This window comes from Oryctolagus cuniculus, chromosome 12, assembly GCF_051225735.1.
Source record: "Oryctolagus cuniculus isolate XC-2025 breed Fujian yellow rabbit chromosome 12, ASM5122573v1, whole genome shotgun sequence".
NCBI classification, from domain to species: Eukaryota; Metazoa; Chordata; class Mammalia; order Lagomorpha; family Leporidae; genus Oryctolagus; species Oryctolagus cuniculus.
Window position 1 is genome coordinate 74,727,551 of NC_142878.1, and position 21,724 is coordinate 74,749,274.

The following is a 21,724-nucleotide window of genomic DNA, read 5'->3' on the forward strand; positions in this document are numbered from 1 at the left end:
GACATGGATAGCTAGTTGATAGCTTGTGTAGTTTTTTCTTTAAAAAAAAAAAAATTATTTGTGAGGTAAAGCTACAGAGAGGGAGAGACAGAGAGGCCTTCCATCTGCTGGTTCACTCCCCAAATGGCTGCAATGGCTGGAGCTGGGCCAATTGGAAGCCAGGAGCTTCTTCTGGGTCTCCCACATGGGTGCAAGGGACCAAGCAATTGGGCTATCTTCTACTGCTTTCCCAGGCTACTAGCAGGGGGCTGGATCGGAAGTAGAGCAGCTAGGACATGAACCGGCTCGTTATGGAATGCTGATGCTGCAGGCAGAAGCTTAACCAGTATGCCACAGCGCCAGCCCCTGTGGTTTTTTCTTAATTAACAAGAATTACCTATATTGTGGCATACAGCATTGTTTGATATTTGAACCATTGTGGAGTAGCTAAATCAAGCTATTTAACATGTGTATTACTTCACAGACTTATTTTGTGGTAAATAGCGTTTGTAGTTTAGTCAGTGAATACCATAATCTGTTGGTTCTTAACCTTTGCTACTATGACTTAGAATTCCTAGAGAGCTTTTAAAATTTCAGATGCAGGTCTGGCATTGTGGCATAGTGGGTAAAACCACCTGTTGCTGTGCCAGCATCCCATATAGGTGCCAGTTTGAGTCCCAGCTGCTCCACTTGCGATCCAGCTGCTTACCAACTTACCTGGGAAAGAGGCAGAGGATGGCCCAAATCCTTGGGCCCTTGCACCCACATGGGAGACCTGAAAGAAGCTCCTGGCTTTGAACCATCCCAGCTCTGGCCATTGAAGCCATTTAGGGAGTGAACTAGCAGATGGAAGATCTCAGTCTCTCCCTCTCTAACTCTGCCTTTCAAATAAATAAATCTCTTTTAAAAAGAAACTCAGGTACCTTGTGTGACATAACAGACCAATTAAACCAGAACTTCTTATGTGGTACTCAGACACCAGAATTTTTTTAAAGAAAGATTTATCTATTTATTTGAAAGGCAGAGTGACAGAGTGGCACATCTTCCATCCACTTGATCACTCACCAAATGCCTACAGTAACTAGAACTAAGCCACGCCAAAACCAGGAGCTTAGACTCCACATGCTGCCTCCCAGGCACATTAGAGATCTCCCAGTTACCCAGAAAACTGGCAACCAAGGCTATATATCAGGAAGATGTTGCTCACAGTTCACAGTTGAGAAAAAGCAGGCAGCTCAGCAGATCTCCACAGTCCACAAGGAAAACTGAACAATCTTGTCCTCAAGTTTGAAACCAGACCTGGCATCATTAAGCTACCACCTGCAGTGCTAGCATCTTATGTAAGTGCTGATTCCAGTCCTGGCTGCTTCACTTCCAATCCAGTTCATTGCTAATGAGCCTGGGTAGGAGCTTGGGCCCCTGCTACCCACATGGGAGACCAGGATGAAGCTGGCTCCTGGCTTTGACCTTGCCTAGCCCCAACCATTGTGACCATTTTGGGAGGGAACCAGCAGGTGGAAGATCTCTTTCCCTTTCCATTTAACTCTGCCTTTCAAATAAATAAATTAATTTTAAAAATTGTTTAAAATCAGTGAAGATTTCAAACTTAAGTGGCAGTAAGACCTAGCAGAACCGTTGAACACACAAGAATACTTCTAAAAGTCCATGGAAAATTTGAATTAAAGCTGTTTATTTGGGTATAAACAATTGTGAAATCCATGCCTAGCGTTTCTGTAATACACATTTGCAGTGGATTTTTTGAATATACTTGTTAGTTCAACTCTCACCGAAGGAGCCTGCTCCTTTCTGTGAATGAGTATCATTTCTTTGGTCTCTGCTACACTGTTATGCAAGATGCTCATCACTCAGTCAAAGATCTTAAGACCTGCACAAAAGCAAGAGTATGTGGCTCATAGTGAGGAACATAAACAGGGGAAGTCATAGAGGTGACCCAGACATTGGTGTTACCAGTTAGGGACTTGGTAATAAAAATGTCAAAGAATCTAGTAGAAAAAGGTGCACAGCATGTGTGAAGAGATGAAGAATTTCATCAGAGAAATGGAAACTTTTTTTAAAAGAACCAAATAGAACTGCTAAAAACAAAAAAAAATGTGATTTCAGAAATTAAGATCTTTTAGGGGTGGACATTTGGCCCAGCATTTTTAAGATACTGCTTGGGGTACACACAGCCGGTTTTTAGAGTACTTGCATTTGGGTCCTTGTTCCACTCCCAATTCTAGCTTCCTGCTGATGCACACCCTGGGAGGCAGCAGGGATGACTCAGGTGCTCTGTTCCTGCCAAACATGTGGGAGACCCAGACACTGGGTTCCAGACACCTAGTTTTGGGCTTGTCCAGCCCAGCTGTTGTGGGCATTTGGGAAGGAAACCAGCAGTTGGGACGTTGCCCTCTGTCACTCTCTCACTGTCTCTCTACCTTTCAGGTAAATTAAAGTACGATCTTTTAGATGAGTTTTGCAGAAAATACCTAATCAGCCTTGGTCAAACTTGGGAGAGCATTATGTGTTATGGAAGGGTTCCTTATGGTTACACTGATACTCACCTTGAATGAGAAGTACAGAACACTCCCTGCCCTAGTTATAAGCCTATAAACATTTCCTTTGTTAGAGCACTTCATAGATTCATAAGGCCATTTGTTTTCACATATTTTCCAGGTAGTTTCTTGATAGAAGATAATTTGTAGTTTAAGAATTCATGCATAGGCCTTTCCAGATAATTAGAGTTAGAATTTTCACTTGCCTTGGGAGAGAAACAGACAACCCTGGTAGTCTAGTCCCCACATTGCCTGAGTGTCTTGTTTGATTACCTAGTGCTGCAATTATGTCACCATTTTCCATTGCCTTTCTATATTCAATCTTATATAACATATAATAAACATATTGGTATTCATCTAATAAAGACTTTTAGTTTTTAGATTAACTACATTTTTTAAAGATTTATTTATTTATTTATTTGAAAGTCAGAGTTACTTGGAGGAGAGAGAGAGAAAGAAATCTTTCATCCCTTGGTTCACTCCCCAAATGGCTGTAGTGGCCAGGGCTGGGCCATGCTGAAGCCAGGAGCTTCATCCAGGTCTCCCACGTGGTGCAGGGGCCCAGACACTTGGGCCATCCTCTGCTGCTTTCCAAGGAACATTAGCAGGGAGCTGGATTGGAAGTGGAGCACTGGGACTCATGTGGAATGCTGATGCCGCAGGCAGTGGCTTAACCAGTTGAGTCACAGCACAGGCCCTGAGTAACTACATTTTTTTTACAGGTAACTTTGTTAGTGTCCATTCGAGCTATGGGGAACAATGGTGAATCTCTGACAACGCCACTCGAGATACATGGAAGTTTCTTTGCAATTAAAATCGAGTTTCTGGGGTCGTAACTACCTCTGCCATCTCTAAAGTAACTGTAATAGTTTGTTGCTGAAGAATAAGACTGGGATTCTCTTGCATTTTTAAAAAATCTCTTTCAAGTTTTGTAGGATTTCTGTTGATTCCTTCCTTTATTTTTTATTGAGTCAATATTTATAAAGTAACTCATAATTACTCCAAAAATAGTCTATTTCCACAGACGAGAAATTTTCTCTGGTATCTTTTCTTTTCAGTTTGTACAGCCCAAATATTGCCCTGGAAAACCTATAAATTTGTATCAAAGATAAAGAACAATTGCTCAGCTTCAGCTTCAGTTCGTCATGCTTTAATAATGTTTTTTAAAAGGTAAAATGGTAAGGAGTTAACAGAAGTAGTAGTGGAGTTAACAGGTTGCTTTATTTTACAGGGAAAATATTCATCCCCAAGCAGAAACCTGTACAGACTTTTGCAGAAGAAAACATCTCTCTTGATCCAGAACTAGAAGAAGCTTTGACAAGTGCTACTGATACAGAATTGTGTGACCTCGCAGGTATCTCCTCTGCCATGGATTGTGACTGTGTGTGGGGTAGGCAGGGCAGTACTAGCATTTATCTACAGAAGATGCCTGCTTTGCCTGGCAAAGTGCCGTTGAATCAGTGACCACATATTTGGCTTTATATTTTTACATGTAAAATCTGACTTGCGGATTTCATTTCCTTAAGTATCCTCAGTGGTGACATTTTTATATTAATAGACTCTATCTTACTGTTTGACATGTTTTCCCATGTTACCAAATTGGAGAGTTTTTTAAAAAATCTTTTCACCCCCTGGTGCTCCGTTAAACACTGTCCTGTCAGAGACAGGGAGTCTTTAGAGGCAGATGCTGCTCTGTTTTGTCAGAAGACCCGGGGGTGAGTAACCAAGAAGAAGCTGCGACCGTCCAGCCTGAGCTGACTGAGCTGTGTCCTCACCGCTTTCCCAACTTTTCTGAAGTCCGTGTGCAGCACTGCAAACCTCCTTGTTGCTTTCATTATTGCTGATTTCTCTTAGCCCTACAGGTATCTCCCCTCACCTACCCACACACATTTATTTTCCTAGACAGAAAAGTGTGGTGTGTGGGGAGATAACCCCAAGAAGTCATGTGTTTGAAGGTAGCAGTGATAGTTCTTTGCAAAGGAGCTTAAAGATCTAAGGTGTGGCGCCACAGCCTGAGCAGGTTTCAGATTTTTTTCTTAGCCACTAGAGGGAGCAAAGCATTGATTTACTTTTAGAGAGGCTGTCTCCAGCTATGTGTCTGATGAATTCATTCAGAATGTGGGGGGAAATAACAAGAGGATCGATAAGAATGAAATTGTAGATGATACTTAATCTCCCTCTCTAGCTACAAAATCTTACTTAATTTAACAGGGAAATGTCCAGAGAATGTTAAAATTTATAAGAAAAATTTGGTTGTAAAATTAGTTCTCTATGTTTAAAACAGATGAAAATAAAAATTTCCTTTTTCTGTATTGTAGCTATTCTTGGGATGCACAATTTGATAACAAATGCACAGTTCTGTAATGTTGTAGGAAGTAGTAATGGTGTCGACGAGGAACATTTTTCAAGTGAGTACTGAAAATGTTTTGTGAATTCCAACCCTTTATTTAAATATATTTTGTTTTCTCCATGTATCAGCTTCAGCATTGACATAACAAATGTTAAATGTATGTACTTGAAACCTGAGATTCAATCTGGGTTAGTCATTAAAAATTGAATGTTAAATATTTGGTGCTTATGTGTCAGCACATGTAATAGGAACCTCACTAAATAATATGAATGATAAACAGTATAAAAGCATGTCAAACTTTAATTTTGTTGACATTTTGTCATCAGTGTTACTGATTTTCAAGAAATTCACTTCTCTAACAAACTATATTATAAAATCATTCAGGAGAAACCACAAAACTACTCAGCCTCAGCTTTTTAAAAAGTACATTTTTAGGATTTTTTTTAAATTAGTGTAGTAATTTTTTTAAATTAGTGGGGTAATTAGTGTAGTGTAGATTCTCTGTTCATAGCCATCATGCCCTGGGCTCTCCTGACTACTACCTAACTGTTAACAATTGGGTATAGAGCCTTCTAGACTTTGTACTATTTTTTTTAAAGATTTATCTTTTATTTTATTTGAAAGTGTCAGAGAGAGGTAGAGACAGAGAGAGAGAGGTTTTCCATCCATTAGTTCACTCCCCAAATGGCTGCAGCGGCCAGAGCTGAGCCGATCCAGAGCCAGGAGCTTCTTCCAGGTCTCCCACATGGGTTGACTTGGGCCATCTTCTGTTTTCCCAGGCCATAGCAGGGAACTGGATCAAAAATGGAGCAGCCAGGACTTGAACCAGTGCCTATATGGGATGCTGTCACTGCAGGCTGGGACTTCAACCTGCTGTGCTACAGCACTGGCCCCTAGACGTTGTACTGTGATTATACAAAGTATTCAGCTCTATAAGTTTTTACAAGAATGGAATCATACTATAAATAATTTTTGCAGCTTAATTTTCCAATACTAATTAGCAACTTCTTTTTTTTTTTTTTTTTGATTTATTTATTTATTTGCAAGTAAGAGCCACAGAGAGGACTTCCATGTGCTAGTTCACTCCCCAGATGGCTACAGTGGCCTGGCCTAGGGTTAAGCCAGGAGCTTCCTCCAGGTCTGCCACATGGGGACAGGGGCCCAAGCACTTAGGCCGTCTCCACTGCCTTTCTCAGGCTGGCATCACAGGCAGAGGCTTTACCTGCTGCTCCACAACACCCACCCCAATTAGCAACTTTTTTTCAGTGCTTACTTACTGTGGGTCATGTTTTTTGTGCACAACTCTTTTTTTTTAAAGATTTATTTATTTCAAAAAGTTACAGAGAGAGGGAGACAGAAAGAGATATCTTCCATCAGCTAGGGCACAAACCAGCAGCCATAAGGGGTGCCAGCATCACAGGCGGCAGCTTTGCCCTCTGGGCCACTACACCAGCCCCTGTGCACAGCTTTTGAATGTGGATGATTCTTATTAATCTTCACAACATTTCTTTGAAATTGGTATTGTCTTTAATTTGCATGTGAGGGAGTTGGGATTTTAGGATATTAAGTAACCAACCTCAGTGTCACACAAAGTCAGTCGTAAGGACTTAACCATTGCTCTGTAGTGTGTCACTTAGCAATGTAACATGACTGTGTCCTTCTTAGTACATACAGATCTACCTCACTCAGCTGCCTCACATTCCATTTTATGGTGTCCAGTAATTTGGCCATTGCCCCTGGTTTTTATCTTTTCATTACAGAAATGCTCAGGGGTGTGTAAATAAAGAGAAAATAGCCTATCCATAACCCATCTTCAGCTGTTATTAACATTTGGCTGGCCTTGTTTTATTCATTTTCATTTTTTTAAAGATTTTATTTATTTGGGAGACAGAGTTACAGAGAGAGGGAGAGACAGAAAGAAAGGTCTTCCATCCTCTGGTTCACTCCGCAGTGAACAGTGCAGGAGCTCCCTCTGGGTCTCCCACATGGGTGCAAGGGCCCAAGCACTTGGGCCATCTTCCACTGCTTTCCTAGGCCTTTTGCCAGGAGCTGGATTGGAAGTGGAACAGCCAGGACTTGAACTAGTGTCTATATGGGATGCAGAAACCACAGGCAGAGGCTTAGTCTGCTACACCACAGCGCTGGCCCCTGTCCATCTTCTGCCTTCCTTCCTACCCTCTCCACTTTTTCTGGTATATTTTGAAGTAAATACTGTTCATTTGCCTTACTTCACCCATAAAGATTTCCGTATACATCTCTCATAAATAAAGGCTTTTACTATAACCACAATGCTATTATCAAACATAAAAATAAATAGTAACTCATCTTACCATGTAATACCCAGTCCTTGGCCAGATCACCTCTTTTTCTCAAAAAGATCTTTTCACGTTTGATTCAATTCAGGATCCAAATAGAAGTTACATACTGCATTTGATTTGCTTGCCTTTCTAGTCTCTCTTCATTCACACTTCTCTGCCATCTCTTTCCCTCTTTTTTCATGCATTTATTTCTTAAAAAAGCTGGATTATTTGTCAGGAAGAATTTTCCACATTCTACATTTGGCTCATTGCAACCTTGTGTCATTTTATGTTTTTCTGTCCCCCTGTGTTACTGTAAACTTAGTTCTAATGACGTGGTCAGATTGAGGTGCAGTTTTTGTTTTGGCAGGAAAGCTTTATAGATTGTGATTGAATCACATTAGGAAATTTATCAAGCTTTTGTTTGTCACTGTAGATGTGGTAAAAGGTGAAAAGATTCTTCCAGTATTTGATGAGCCACCAAATCCAACCAATGTTGAAGAGAGTTTAAGGAGAATTAAAGAAAATGATGCTCGTCTTATTGAAGTTAATTTGAATAACATAAAGGTAGGTGTACTAAGCAAACACAGATGGTTCGTGTTGCTTTGAGTCACTTGAGCCTAGGCTGAGGCCTGGGCAGTTTTCACAGAGTGGTCTAATTCCTTCTACCTTAAGGTAGACTTTCTGTTCCTCAACAGTAAGCTAACATAGGCTCCTTCGTAGTTTAGAAATTAAAATATTATAGTAAAGATTTCTCTGACTTGACTTTTTGAGAGTTTACCATATAAAAATATAAACCCTGTAGAACTATCTGACTATCCAGTGGTTCCTCTGACTTCCAAAGAACATTTAGCCTTTTGTGTTTTGTTTTTTTAAATCAGGTTTCTCAAGGTATAATTTATATATAGTAAAAATTATCTGCTTTAGTACACAGTTCTCTGAGCTTTGACAGTTGCCTACAGATGTCCAGCTACCATGGCAGTCAAGATGTGGAGCATGTCTGTCACCCCACAAGTCCTCTCACACACCAGTGTAGTCATTTGCTGCCCCCGGGCTCTGGTGCCTGACAACCGCTGATGTGTTTTCTTTCCCTGGCATTTTGCCTTCTCCAGAACATCATATAAATGGAATCATATTTCTAGCCTTTTGAGAGTGCCCATGCATAATGCATTTGAGAGTCATCCATGTTGTTGGATATACCATGGCTGATTCCTTTTTGTTCTCACTAGTACTCCAGTGAATGGATATGCTGCCCTGTGCCCATCCATTGTAGGGAGGGATTCCTTCCAGTTTGGGTTGATTATGTGTAGTCACTATATACATTCACTAACAGGTTATTATTGTATGTGCACGCGTTTTCATTTGTCTTTATTAAACTAAATGGGCTAAAAATGGGATTTCTGATATCTACTGAATTTTAAACAGTGCATTACTTCCTTGGAGTTAGGGCATAGCAGTAATTAATTATCAAAGAGTGAACTCAGTACCTCTTGAGTATTAGCCATTCCTCATTTTAAATCTTGACCTATCTGAATTGGGGTTGGAAGATTCTGAACCTAGGAGAGACAACCTCTGTGCTCCTTCATGTGAGTGGAGGGAAGAGTGCTGATATGCTGATGTCCTTAGCTGATAACTAATATTTTTTGTTTTAGTTCAGTTCCTGTTTATCATTGTGAATAAACAATAGTGATCTAAAAATAACCAGGCTATTGGGAAATGAAGTCTTAGGTATTAAAGGAAGATATCAGTGCCTCCTGTAACTATTTTTCCTCTTTCAAGTACTTCAGAGTTACTCTCTCTTAATACTTTGTAGCTTATGAAGTGACTGAGAACACTGTCATCTGCCAGAATCATGCTCATTAGAGGTAGACTCCCACATCTCCCTCTTTGCAGGAAAGTGAATTCACTTGGAATGAACAGTTGCCTTCATATAATAAGGATAATTTAAAGTAGAATATGGAGAGTTTCTTTAACCAAACTGCTAGAGAAATGGTGATATGTGCTGTGCTCTGAGTCAATCATTTGTGCAAATGTGCCATAACAGAGAATTCAAGTAGATATGGAGGCAGCTATGGGTTTGTTTTTTTTTTTTCATTTGTAGACTAACTGTTGTATACTTATATAATTCTGTGTACATTTGAAAACAAATAAGAACAAATATATTTAAATGATGGGCTAAATTTCCTGAAAACTAAAATGTAATGATGTTTTATATTGTTGTCTTTAAAGAATATCCCAATTCCAACCCTAAAAGATTTTGCAAAGGCTTTGGAAACCAACACACATGTGCAGTGTTTCAGTCTTGCAGCCACACGGAGCAATGACCCCGTTGCTGTTGTAAGTAAGCTACTGTTGACAATACTGAAATTGTGCCTCCATACCAGGGTGTGTTAACTTGGTAGTTAAACTGTGGGGTTTTTTAATTTTGTTTTTTAATATCGGTTTTATTTATTTGAAAGGCAGAATGACAGAGAAGGAGAGACAAAAATAGATTTCCATCCACTGATTCACTCCCCAGATGGCTCCAACGTGCTGAGGCTGGTCCAGGCTGAACAAAGCCAAGAGCCTGGAACTCCATCCTGATTTCCCACGTGGGTGGTGGGGCTCCGACCATCTTTAGTTGCCTTCCCTGGCACACTGGCAGGAAGCTGGATCAGTAGCAGAGCAGCTAGCCCTGGAACTGGCACTCTGTTTGGGATTCAGTATCACAGGCAGTGGCTTAACTTACTCTACCCACAATGCCACCCCCTCTAAGTTGTGATTTTATGAACAATATTCACTCCCCACTATCATTTACTGCCCTTTTTTGTTTATTTTTCCCTGTATTTCCTTCTTGTGAATTTTTAAAATGGGTATAACTGAGTTTTCCAAAACAAATTAATGTAATTATACGCTGTTTACTGTTCTGCAACTTGATTTTTTCTTAATGATATGTCTTAGAGATCTTTCATGTCAGCACATGGAGCTCTACATTCTTTTTTTTTTTTTTTAAGATTTATTTATTTCTTCGAAAGTCAGAGTTACACAAAGAGAGGAGAGGCAGAGAGAGAAAGAGAGAGAGAGAGAGAGAGGTCTTCCATCCAATGGTTCACTTCCCAGATGGCCACAACGGCCGGAGCTGTGCTGATCAGGAGCCAAGAGCTTCCCCCGGGTCTCCCATGTGGGTGCAGGGGCCCAAGGACTTGGGCCATCTTCCACTGCTTTCCCAGGCCATAGCAGAGAGCTGGACTGGAAGTAGAGCAGCCGGGTCTCGAACCAGCACCCGTATGGAATGCCGATGCTTCAGGCCAAGGCATTAACCAGCTGCACCACAGCGCCAGCCCTGAGATCTACATTCTTTTAGCATCTGCAGAGGAGTAATCCTGTTTATGAATCTGTAGTATTAGATTTTCGTCAAATGCTTTTCAACATCTATTGAAATGGTCATGTGTTTTCCCCCCTTCATTCTATTAATATGATCTTTGTATATTAAAGCATCCTTATATTCTTAGACTAAATCCCACTTAATCATATGAATCTTTTCCCTCACTCGGCTATGAATTTCCTTAGGTTTTCCTCCTACCTCATTGGACAGCTTTTCTCAGGTCCCTGTGCTGTTTCCTCCTTATCTCTACAATTTCCTGACATTAGAATGGCCTGAGGGGACTGGCGCTATGGCATAGTGGGTAAAGCTGCTGCCTACAGTGCCAGCATCCCATGTGGGCGCCAGTTCAAGTCTAAGCTGCTCAACTTCTGATCCCACTCTCTACTATGGCCTGAGAAAGCAGTTGAAGATGGCCCAAGTCCTTGGGCCCCCGCACCCACGTGGGAGGCCCTGAAAGGCTCCTGGCTCTTTGCTCCTGGCTTCGGATTGGCACAGCTCCAGCCGTTGCGGCCATCTGGGGAGTGAACCAGCAGATGGAAGACCTCTCTGTTTTTCTCTCTCTGCCTCTCCTCTTCCTCTCTCTATGCAACTCTTTCAAGGAAATAAATAAATCTTTAAAGAAAAAAAAAAAAAAAGAATGTGCTGGGCTTTTCTCTGTGTACACTTACTTCCTGGCTGACCTCATTCTGTTCCATTACTGTATTCTTGTATTATCTGCAAATACTGATGACTGGTGTTATTATCTCCAGTGTGTACATCCCTCCTAAACTCCGTAGTCATGTCCACCTCTCGATAGCTTTTTTTGGGTACCTGATAGACCTCGCGCATCAAGCTCCTGACTTCTGTCCTGTTCCTGCTTCTCTCATATTCTTTTCTAGCTCACTAAATGGCAAAGCCCGTCTTACTGCTCAGGCAGAAAAAGGCTGGGGCTGGGTTGCGGAGGATGTCGGTGAGCTGTTTAACCTCGCAGTTCAGGTTCCTATAACCCATATCAGAGTACTTGGATTTGCTATTTAGCTCTGGCTCCTGGTTTCAGCTTCATGCTGAAGCACATCTTGGGAGGCATTGGTGATGTCTCAGCTGACTGAGTTATTGCCATCCACGTGGGAGACCTGGACTGAGTTCCTGGCTTCTGCCCAGCCCAGCTTGGTCATTGGGGTTATTTAGGGAATGAACCAGTGGGTAGGAGCTGTCACCCTCCCTCTGTCTCTAACTAAAGTTAAATATATATTTTTAGAGGACCCATCCTTGACTTTCCTTTCTCAGAAGCTTAAACATATATTCAGCTCAGTCTCTAAAATACTCCTAGAATCCAACCAGTGTCCACCATTTTCACAACTGCCCACTGGACCTGCACCACCGTCTTCTCTGGCCTTACCACCGTACCACAAGAGCCTCCTAGTGAGCTGTCCTCTTCTGTTACACCCACTCTGCAGCAAATTCTCCACACAGCATCAGCAGTAATTATTTTGAAATTTAGACTAATAAATCACATCATCCTGAGAACCCTCCAGCAGCTTCCTATCTCACTAAGAGTAAAAAAGATCTTTCAATGGCCTTAGAAGGCCTTATGTGAGCGAAAGTCACCTCCTTTACTTGGCCTGTCATTGTACTCCAGCCACACTGCTGTCTTGGTCTTCCTCAAATGGCCTTGCAACATTACATTTTGCTTGCTTGTTTGTTGCTGTGTCCCCTCTCAGAATATAAGTTTCATCAGGTAAGGATCTGTCTATTTTATTTCCGAGTCTCTGGAATAGTCCTTATTGAATCCTCAGTAATATTTAATCAATGTATGTGCAGATGGATAAGGGATTTGTTCCAGGCCACATGGCTAGTTGTTCACAGTTGAAATTACAGGTGATTAGGGGTGGGTGTTGTGACACAGTGGGTTAAGCTGCTGTTTGACATACCCATCTCCTGTATCAGAGTGCCTGGGATAGAGTTCTGCTTCTGCTTCCCAATATAGCTTTCTGATAATGCACACCCTGGGAGGAAGCAATGATGACCCATATACTTGGGTTCCAGTCACTCACACAGGAGACCCAGATGGAGTTCCTGACTCCTAGCTTCAGCCTAGCCTGGCTCTGACTATTACAGGCATTTGTGGATTGAACCAAAGGGTGGAAGATTTTCTGTCTGTCTCTGTCTCTCCCTCTCACACTGCCTATCAAACAAATAAATAAATGAATAAAATTTTATTTTCAAGTACACTTGTGTACATACCTGCATTCCTCCTACTCCCATCTTTAACTTGACTTTAGGCTTGATCTTATGCATATTTTCTGGAAGTTAATACCTTGCTTCTGATCCCTCAAAAGGGCTGTTTTATATAAACTCAAACTCAGTCTTCCCTTCTTTCTCTCCCTCCCCCTCTCTTTGCCTCTCTGTTTTTCCTACTCTCCCCTCCCTTTCCCTCTTCTCTCTTGGTGGTATCTGTTAATTAATTAATATAATGTTCATTAATTACTGATTCAAATGCCTAGCCCTGTACCATATCTGGAGGAAACATACTGGAAGCAGACTGAAGTCATGCCGTCCCTTGGTTTATTTCATATTTAGTTAGTTGCCTCTTCTCCATAGTCCTTCTATTCTGGTTCTGGTTATCTGTGGCCTTTTCTGACCTTCAGGCTTGGGCATTCCTTTTGGTCCCTGCTCTGGAAATCAGTCCATAAGTTAGACTCATTTTGACTTCACAGAAACCCAGTTGCAGCAGAACTCAAATAAGAAAAAAATGTTCCAGAGACATTGATGAAGTTAGTCCTACTAACTGAAAGTGAGAGCTGTAGGAGAAAGAGGCATGAAGTAGGGTATGAATGAACATATGTGAATAGAGGTGGATGTTACAGTGCAGTGGGTTAAGTCGTCCTTGTGGTGATGCTGGCTGGCATCCCATATTGAAATGCTGGTTTGAGTCCCAGCTCCTCCACTTCTGATCCAGCTCCCTGCTAATGCATCTGGGAAGCACCAGATGAGGGTTCAAGTGCTTTAGTCCCTGCCACTCACAAGGGAGACCTGGATAGAGCTCCAGGCTTCAACCTGGACCAGCCTTTCAGCCATTTGGAGAGTGAGCCAGTAAATAGAAGCGCGCGCTCTCTCTCTCGCTCTCTCTTCCCTCTCTCGGTGTGTGGGTGTCACCTTCACCCTACCTTTCAAATAGTTAATAATTTTTGGAAAAAAAAAAAAACCAGCATGAGTGGGAGTAGAGAATGTCACCATCAGAGCATTACACCTCTAAAGATTGGGACAGGGTACACAGGAAGAGTAGACCTGTGAAACCAAGGTGGTGGTGTGTGATGCTGTAACAGACTTATGAGAAACTTCTGGTAATTACTCTTTTTGTTTATGATATATGATTTTTGTTTACAATATATGATAGGCACTACCAAAATTTTAATCTAGAAATATTTTCTTCAATTTCTAGGCTTTTGCAGAAATGCTGACGGTGAACAAAACTTTGAAGAGCTTAAATATGGAGTCCAACTTTATTACAGGAACTGGCATTCTGGCACTGATTGATGCTTTAAAAGATAATGAAACCCTGTCAGAGCTCAAGATTGACAATCAGGTCAGTGCTATGCAGTAGTCGATGTGTGAGACCACTGTGTAGGGCGTGGAGGAAAGCTGTCAAGGAGCCCTTTGGGAAGGTAGGGGCTGAAAGATTAGAGGACATTTGGTGTATGTAGAATATTAATGAATTGAGATCACATGATGTGTGGTCCTTGGTATCTGGCTTCTTTCCCCAGAATAATGCTCTGGAGGCTCATTGATGCTGTGGCATGTATCAGGCCTTTGTTGCTTTCTGTGGCCGCAAAATACTCCATTACATTTGGGGTAGTTCTGCTTCTTGACTGTCAGGAATAATGAAGCTATGGACATTTCATGTACATCTATTTCCATTTCTTAGCATTTATGTAGGAATGGAACTACAGTGTCATGGTAAGTCTGTTTAACTTTTTGAACTGTCACCAAATGATTTTTTACAACCAATGCACCATTTTATATTCCTACCAGCAGTTTATCAGTCCTGATTTTCCATGTTCTTGCCAACATTTAATATTGTCCAACTTTTTGATTGTATTCACCCTGGTATGAAATGAAACACTTTTTGGTGTCTATATGATAGTATACTGAAACAAAATTTTGTTTCTTATATATTTTGTAGAAATTGGGAGAATTCAAAAGAGACCATCAGCATGTGCCTGAATGTCTAAATTTTGATTTACCTTGAAAATGTGTTGATCTATTTCATTAATATTATTTTTTATTTCTAATTATTTCAGAGGCAGCAGTTGGGGACAGCTGTAGAATTGGAAATGGCCAAGATGCTAGAGGAAAATACAAATATTCTAAAGTTTGGCTATCAGTTTACACAGCAGGGACCCCGAACCAGGGCGGCTAATGCTATTACAAAAAACAATGACTTAGGTAAGAGATACACAATGTCAAATTGGGTGTCTGGATTATGTTATGCTAATATAGTGGGGAACTTTTTTTACTTTTCAAAGTAAATTTTAGCAGAAATTGGTTGGCCCTTATTTCGAAAACTTGCACTGCTCTTTTTATGCTGATTCATATTTAAGGTTGATTGTGGATGTGGTCGTCGTCATAATAAAATGAGCTTCTTGTAACAAATGTTACACAGCTTTCAGTGAAGTTTTCTACAAGCAACCACTTTGTTCTCAGTTAAAAATCAAGTCTTGGGGCCAACACTGTGGCATAGAAGGTTAAGCCTCTGCTTCTGGTGCCAGCATCCCACATAAGCTCCTGTTCAAGTCCCAGCTGCTCCACTTCCAATCTAGCTTCCTGTTAATGTGCCTGGGAATGCAGTGGAAGATGGCCCAAGTCCTTGGGCCCCTGAATCCATATGAGAGATCCAGAAGAAGCTCCTGGCTCCTAGGTTGGGCCTAGCCCAGCCCTGGCTGTGGCAGCCATTTGGGGAGTAAACCAGCAGATGGAAGATACCTCTTTCTCTCTCTCTATCGCTCCATTTCAAATAAATAAATAAATCATTTTTTAAAAAATCAGATCTTGTAGCTATTAAAACAAAAATTTCAACGTAAAGCTTTTTGCCCTTTTCATCAAAAAGTGCAAATTTCTATCACCCAGATAAAAATTAAGTATTGTATGATGCAGTATAAAATAATTATAATTTGGGGGCCAGCACTGTGGCTCAGTGGGTTAACGGCCTGGCCTAAAGTGCCGGCATCCCATATGCAGTCCCAGCTGCTTCTCTTCCAATCCAGCTCTCTGCTATGGCCTGGGAAAGCAGTAGAGGATGGCCCAAGTCCTTGGGCCCCTGAACCCACGTGGGAGACCCAGAGGAAGCTCCTGGCTTCGGATTGGCATAGCTGTGGCCATTTCGGCCATCTGGGCAGTGAGCCAGCAGATGGAAGACCTCTCTCTCTCTCTGCCTCTGCCTTTGCCTCTCCTTTCTCTGTGTAACTCTTTCAAATAAATAAATAAATCTTTAAAAAAATTATAAAAGATTTATTTTATTTTACTTGAGAGGTAGAGTTATAGAGAGACAGAAAGAAAGGTCTTTTTTTTTTTTTTTAAAGATTTATTTTATTTATTTGAAAGGCAGAGTTACAGAGAGAGGTAGAGGCAGAGAGGGAGGTCTTCCATCTGCTGGTTCACTCTCCAGGTGGCCACAATGGCCAGAGCTGCACTGATCTGAGGCCAGGAGCCAGGAGCTTGTAGGGGCCCAAGGACTTGGGCTGTCCTCCACTGCTTTCCCAGGCCATAGCAGAGAGCTGAATTGGAAGAGGAACAGCCGGGACCAGAACCTGTGCCCATATGGGATGCCGGCGCTTCAGGCCAGGGCTTTAACCCGCTGTGCCACAGTGTTGGCCCTGAGAAAGGTCTTCTATCTGCTTATTGACTCTCTAAATGGCCCCAAGGGATATAGCTAGGCTGATCCAAAGGCAGGAGTACTTGGAAGACCTTTCTCTCTCTCACTCACTCATTCTCACTCTCACTGTCTAACTCTGTCAAAAAAAAAAGCCAGGAGTTCTTTATGTGTCTCCCATGTGGGTACAGGGTCCTAAGCACTTGGGCCATCTTCTACTGCTTTCCCAGGCCATGACAGAGAGCTGGATGGGAAGAGGAGCAGCCGGGACTCGAACCAGCACCCATATGGGATGCTGGCACCACAGGCAGAGGCTTAGCCACTATGCCACAGCGCCAGCCCCAATGATTATACTTCTATATTTCTATATAAGTTATATATAATTTATCATTTTAATCAAGAGTTTATGGTCCCTGACATACAAGTGTTTGCTTACTTTACTAATTTCCCTCACACAAATGGTAGGGGCCTCTCATCTTCCTGCACACATCTAGGGCAGACAGTTCCCATTCTATTCCTCAGCTTGTGACTTCAGACAGAAGTAAACATTCCAGCAAAGATTGAATTGAATATGCTGCTTACAGGTTTTTCCCACATTTCCAAAAAGTGATTCTCCTTTTAAGTTAAGGTGTTTTCCATTGAAATGTTTTAAAAAAAATTTTTTTTTCTTTATTTGAAAGGCAGAGAGAGAGAGATGGAAAGACATTTTAGAAAAAGAGAGATCTGCCGGCGCCGCGGCTCACTAGGCTAATCCTCCGCCTAGCGGCGCCGGCACACCGGGTTCTAGTCCCGGTCAGGGCGCCAGATTCTGTCCCGGTTGCCCCTCTTCCAGGCCAGCTCTCTGCTGTGGCCAGGGAGTGCAGTGGAGGATGGCCCAGGTGCTTGGGCCCTGCACCCCATGGGAGACCAGGAAAAGCACCTGGCTCCTGGCTCCTGCCATCGGATCAGCGCGGTGCGCCGGCCGCAGCGCGCCGGCCGCGGCGGCCTTTGGAGGGTGAACCAACGGCAAAGGAAGACCTTTCTCTCTGTCTCTCTCTCTCACTGTCCACTCTGCCTGTCAAAAAGAAAAAGAGAGATCTTCATCTGGTTCATTGCCCAGATAGCTGCATCAGCCAAGGCTGAACTAGGCTGAAGCCAGGAGCTTGGAGCTCCACTCTGGTCTCCCACATGGGTGGCAGGGCTTCAAGTACTTGAGCCATCGTCTGCTGCTTCCCAGGCACATTGGCAGGGAGCTGGATCAGAAGCAGAGTATCCAGGACTCAGACCAGCTCTCTAAAGTGGGATGTGGGCATCCCAGGCAGTGGCTTCACCCACTGCACCACCATGCTGGCCCCCACTGAAGTGTTTTAAAAGCTGCACTCTAGACAAGAATAAAAAGACTTCTGAAATGGAGTAGCATTTCAAAGTGATGCATTACTTCTAAGCCTCAGCCATATTTGAGTTTGCGTTTTTTTTTTTTCCTAAAAACTTTATTTATTTGAAAGGTAGAGTTTACAGACAGGGAGAGATATTCTATCTATTGGTTCAGTCCCCAAATGGCCACAACAAAACAACTAAGGCCGGGCCAGGCTGAAGCCTAGAGCTTTATCCAGGTCTCCCATGTAGGTGACAGGGCCCCAAGCACGTGGGCCATATTCTGCTGCTTTCCCAAGTGCATTAGCAGGAAACTGAATCAGAAGTGGAGCTGACAGCTTAACCCACTGCACCACAATGCTAGCCCTGAGTTTGCTTTCTTTTTGAAGTTCTAGAGTAGAAAAAAATACAGCATCATTTATTCTATCTAGATCACTGTCCAAAGTATTCGTTCATATCCTTTCTATCTTTTCTATGACGCAGTTTCCTCTAGAAAATTCTAGCTGCTTATTTTTAACAGAAAATTGGTGTATTTTGGTGATTGTTGATATTAGATGTGCTTTGCAAACCATGCTAATTGTTTTTATATGAGTTCACTCATTAGCTTCTATAGTTTTCCTCCAAGTATTAAATCATTTTATTTAGAATATGACTGAACTTCATAAATGATTAGAGAGTTTCAAAAACATGTACAGTATTATTAGCTTTTCTTCTCTCAGAGATTCTGATTTAGTATTTATTTAGGAAACAGAGTTTCCATCTGCTGATTCACTCCCCAAATGCCCTTAACGGCCAGAACTGGTCTGGGACTGAAGCCGAGGACCAGGAATACAGTCCAGGTCTCCCACATGAGTGGCAGGAACCCAGTCACTTGAGCAATCACCATTGTCTCCCAGGACTTGTGTTGGTGGAAAGCTGGAGTCGAGAGCCAGAGCTGGGAATTGAAAAACGCATTCCAGTACGCAATCTGGGTATTCCAGTCACTAGGCTAAACATCCATTCTGGCATTTGTACTTAAAAAAAAAAAAAAAAAAAAAAAAAAAAAGTGTTTATTTGGCTGGCGCCATGGCTCACTTGGTTAATCCTCTGCCTGTGGCACCGGCACCCCAGGTTCTAGTCCCAGTCGGGCCACCGGATTCTGTCCCGGTTGCTCCTCTTCCAGTCCAGCTCTCTGCTGTGGCCAGGGAGTGCAGTGGAGGATGGCCCAAGTGCTTGGGCCCTGCGCCTGCATGGAGACCAGGAGGAAGCGCCTGGCTCCTGGCTTCATATCGGCGCAGCGTGCCAGCCGTAGCGGCCATTTGGTGGGTGAACCAGCGGAAGGAAGACTCTCTCTCTCCACCTCTCTCTCTCACTGTCTAACTCTGCCTGTCCAAAAAAAAAAAAAAAAAAATTATTTTATTTATTTGAAAGAGTTACACAGAGAGGTCTTCCATCCGCTAGTTCACTCCCCAGTTGGCCACAACGGCCAGAGCTGTGCCAATCCAAAGTCAGGAGCCAGGAGCTTCCGGGTCTCCCATGCGGGTGCAGGGATCCAAGGACTTGGCCCATCTTCCAGTACTTTCGCAGGCCACAACAGAGAGCTGGATCAGAAGTGGAGCAGCTGGGACTCGAACTGGTGCCCTATGGGATTCTAGCACTGAAGGCAGTGGCTTTACCCACTATACCATAGTGCCAACCCTGAATCTGCAGCTCTTTTAAACCATGCCTGAAATATAGTGGCCACTTAATAAAAGTGTGTTAAGTGGATAAATAAGATGATGGAATTTGAACCCTGTTCAAAGTTACTATTTCTCTTCTCTGAAACTACTTTAACAAAATCTGAGAATGCTACTTACAAACTTGCCACCTGAATCTTCCCAGCAGGCAGATATCCCAGCAGCTGTCCCTGTAGGAACTGCACAAAGCCGCTGAGTGTCACGGCAGGCATGCCAACCCTTGCAAGGCCCCTCTTGTGCCAAGCCTAGTGTGGTAGGCGCCTTGGCCAGATTTCTGTAAGGAAACAAATGTCGAGTGTTGAGAGTTGGGGAGATTTGGGCTGATGGACAAAGGAGAAAACAGATGAAAACCGTTTCCTAGGCTGCTTTGTGCTGGTGTGGAGCAGGTGAGTAGCTGTCCAGAGCAGAGGGTTTTAAAGCATGAGGAGGCCCTGTTAAAGAAGGTGTGAAGGAAACACACAGCCTGTGCTGGGGCCTCTCTAGATTCCCACTCAGGCTGTTGTTTTCTGCTCCAAACTAAATTTTCAAACCTGGGTCTCCGGCATGAAATGACAATAAGGACATTCCCAGGGTAGGGGATTTCGTGGATAAAGCTCAGATATGAGATTAAACAAGTTATATATCTGCTGAGAACGGCCTGCATATTTTGAGAACTGACTCTCAGCATGGTGCTGGGTCCAAAATAAAGCTCCCAGAAGTGCTTATTTGAAGCTAACCAGAGAAGAAAGGTCATGTCCACAGATTAGGAAGAAGAGCTGATAGAAGACACTATAATGACAAGGCAGAAAACTAAGGTTTCTCTGGGTTTTATGCTGGAGGTATTTGAGAGCTGTTGAAGGCCATTGAATGCGTGATTTAAGGTGTTAACTTAAAGTATGTTGATTACTCTTTTTTTTTTTTTTATTTGAAAGAATTATACAGAGAGGAAAGGCAGAGAGAGAGAGAGGTCTTCCATCTGATGGTTCACTCCCCAATTGGCCGCAATGGCTGGAGCTCCGCCGATCCAAAGCCAGGAGCCAGGAGCTTCCTCCGGGTCTCCCACATGGGTACAGGGGCCCAAGGACTTGGACCATCTTCTACTGCTATCCCAGGCCATGGCAGAGAGCTGGATGGGAAGTGGAGCAGCCAGGACTAGAACTGGCGCCCATATGGGATGCCGGCGCTTCAGGCCAGGGTGTTAACCCGCTGCACCACAGTGCTGGCCCCTATTACTTTATTTATTTATTTATTTATTTATTTATTTTATTTTGACAGGCAGAGTTAGACAGTGAGAGAGACAGAGAAAGGTCTTCCTTCCGTTGGTTCACCCCTTAAATGGCCATCACGGCCGGCGCTGTGCGGATCTGAAGCCAGGAGCCAGGTGCTTCCTCCTGGTCTCCCATGCAGGTGCTGGGCCCAAGCACTTGGGCCATTCTCCAATGCCCTCCCAGGCCACAGCAGAGAGCTGGACTGGAAGAGGAGCAACCAGGACAGAATCCAGCACCCCAACCGGGACTAGAACCCGGGGTACTGGCGCCGCAGGCAGAGGATTAGCCAAGTGAGCCGCAGCGCTGGCCGCCCCTATTACTCTTAATAATATAAAATGAAGTTAGGATTTATTGGCAATTGATGATGAAGTTTTGAGGATTTATAATGGTAGAATGGAGTTTTGAAAAAAATTTGACCATACCCAGAGATTGTTAATAAGACAAAATTTACAAGCCTATCATGTAGAGGATGGCCTGAAATGAGGAAGGTGAAGTGTGGACACAGGTGAGAAGTAGGAGTCGTCGCCCTCCGCTGCTCTGTGTGTGTGTGGCAGCGCCGGTGGCAGCCTCCCGTCCATCCAGTCTCGGCTTGATTCTGTTTTCCACCACACACTGACCTCTGCCGTGTAGATCAAGGTGGAAAGCCCGAGGACTGTGTCTCCTGACATGCAGGTTTCTGCAGCCTGAAATGTAGTAACTTGAAAGATATCAGAGAGTAAGACTTGAAACTTGTACAGAATCTCTTAGGCATATAATCTTTCTTCAGCTTGCAAATGGGACTGTATCTCATCTTTGGTACACTTATATTGGTAACATCATTCCCTCTCCTTGTTTTCCTAGTCTCAGCTATTCGTTGAAATAATTCTGCCTACTCTCTCAAGAAGTGTCAGCTGTAACAGCAGAGAGATTCTGTGGTATACAAGTAATGTTCAGTCGAACTTTGAGTCTCATGTGAATCTCTACACCAGCTAACTACATAATCAATTTTCTACACCTTTTTTGCTTGCTACACTCTCCTA

At 42.9% G+C, this 21,724-nt stretch overlaps 1 protein-coding gene across 5 annotated transcripts in view; it reads left to right on the top strand.

Annotated features, from left to right (window-relative positions):
* TMOD3 (tropomodulin 3) overlaps window positions 1-21,724 on the top strand; it is a 77,079-nt gene that overhangs the window by 47,947 nt on the left and 7,408 nt on the right. For all 5 annotated transcript variants that reach the window (XM_002717761.6, XM_008268998.5, XM_089310344.1 and 2 more), the window contains 6 exons: window positions 3,763-3,885; window positions 4,850-4,939; window positions 7,615-7,745; window positions 9,408-9,515; window positions 13,964-14,107; window positions 14,823-14,967. In XM_002717761.6, the coding sequence (XP_002717807.1) occupies window positions 3,763-3,885; window positions 4,850-4,939; window positions 7,615-7,745; window positions 9,408-9,515; window positions 13,964-14,107; window positions 14,823-14,967 (741 nt within the window). The remainder of the gene's footprint in view (window positions 1-3,762; window positions 3,886-4,849; window positions 4,940-7,614; window positions 7,746-9,407; window positions 9,516-13,963; window positions 14,108-14,822; window positions 14,968-21,724) is intronic.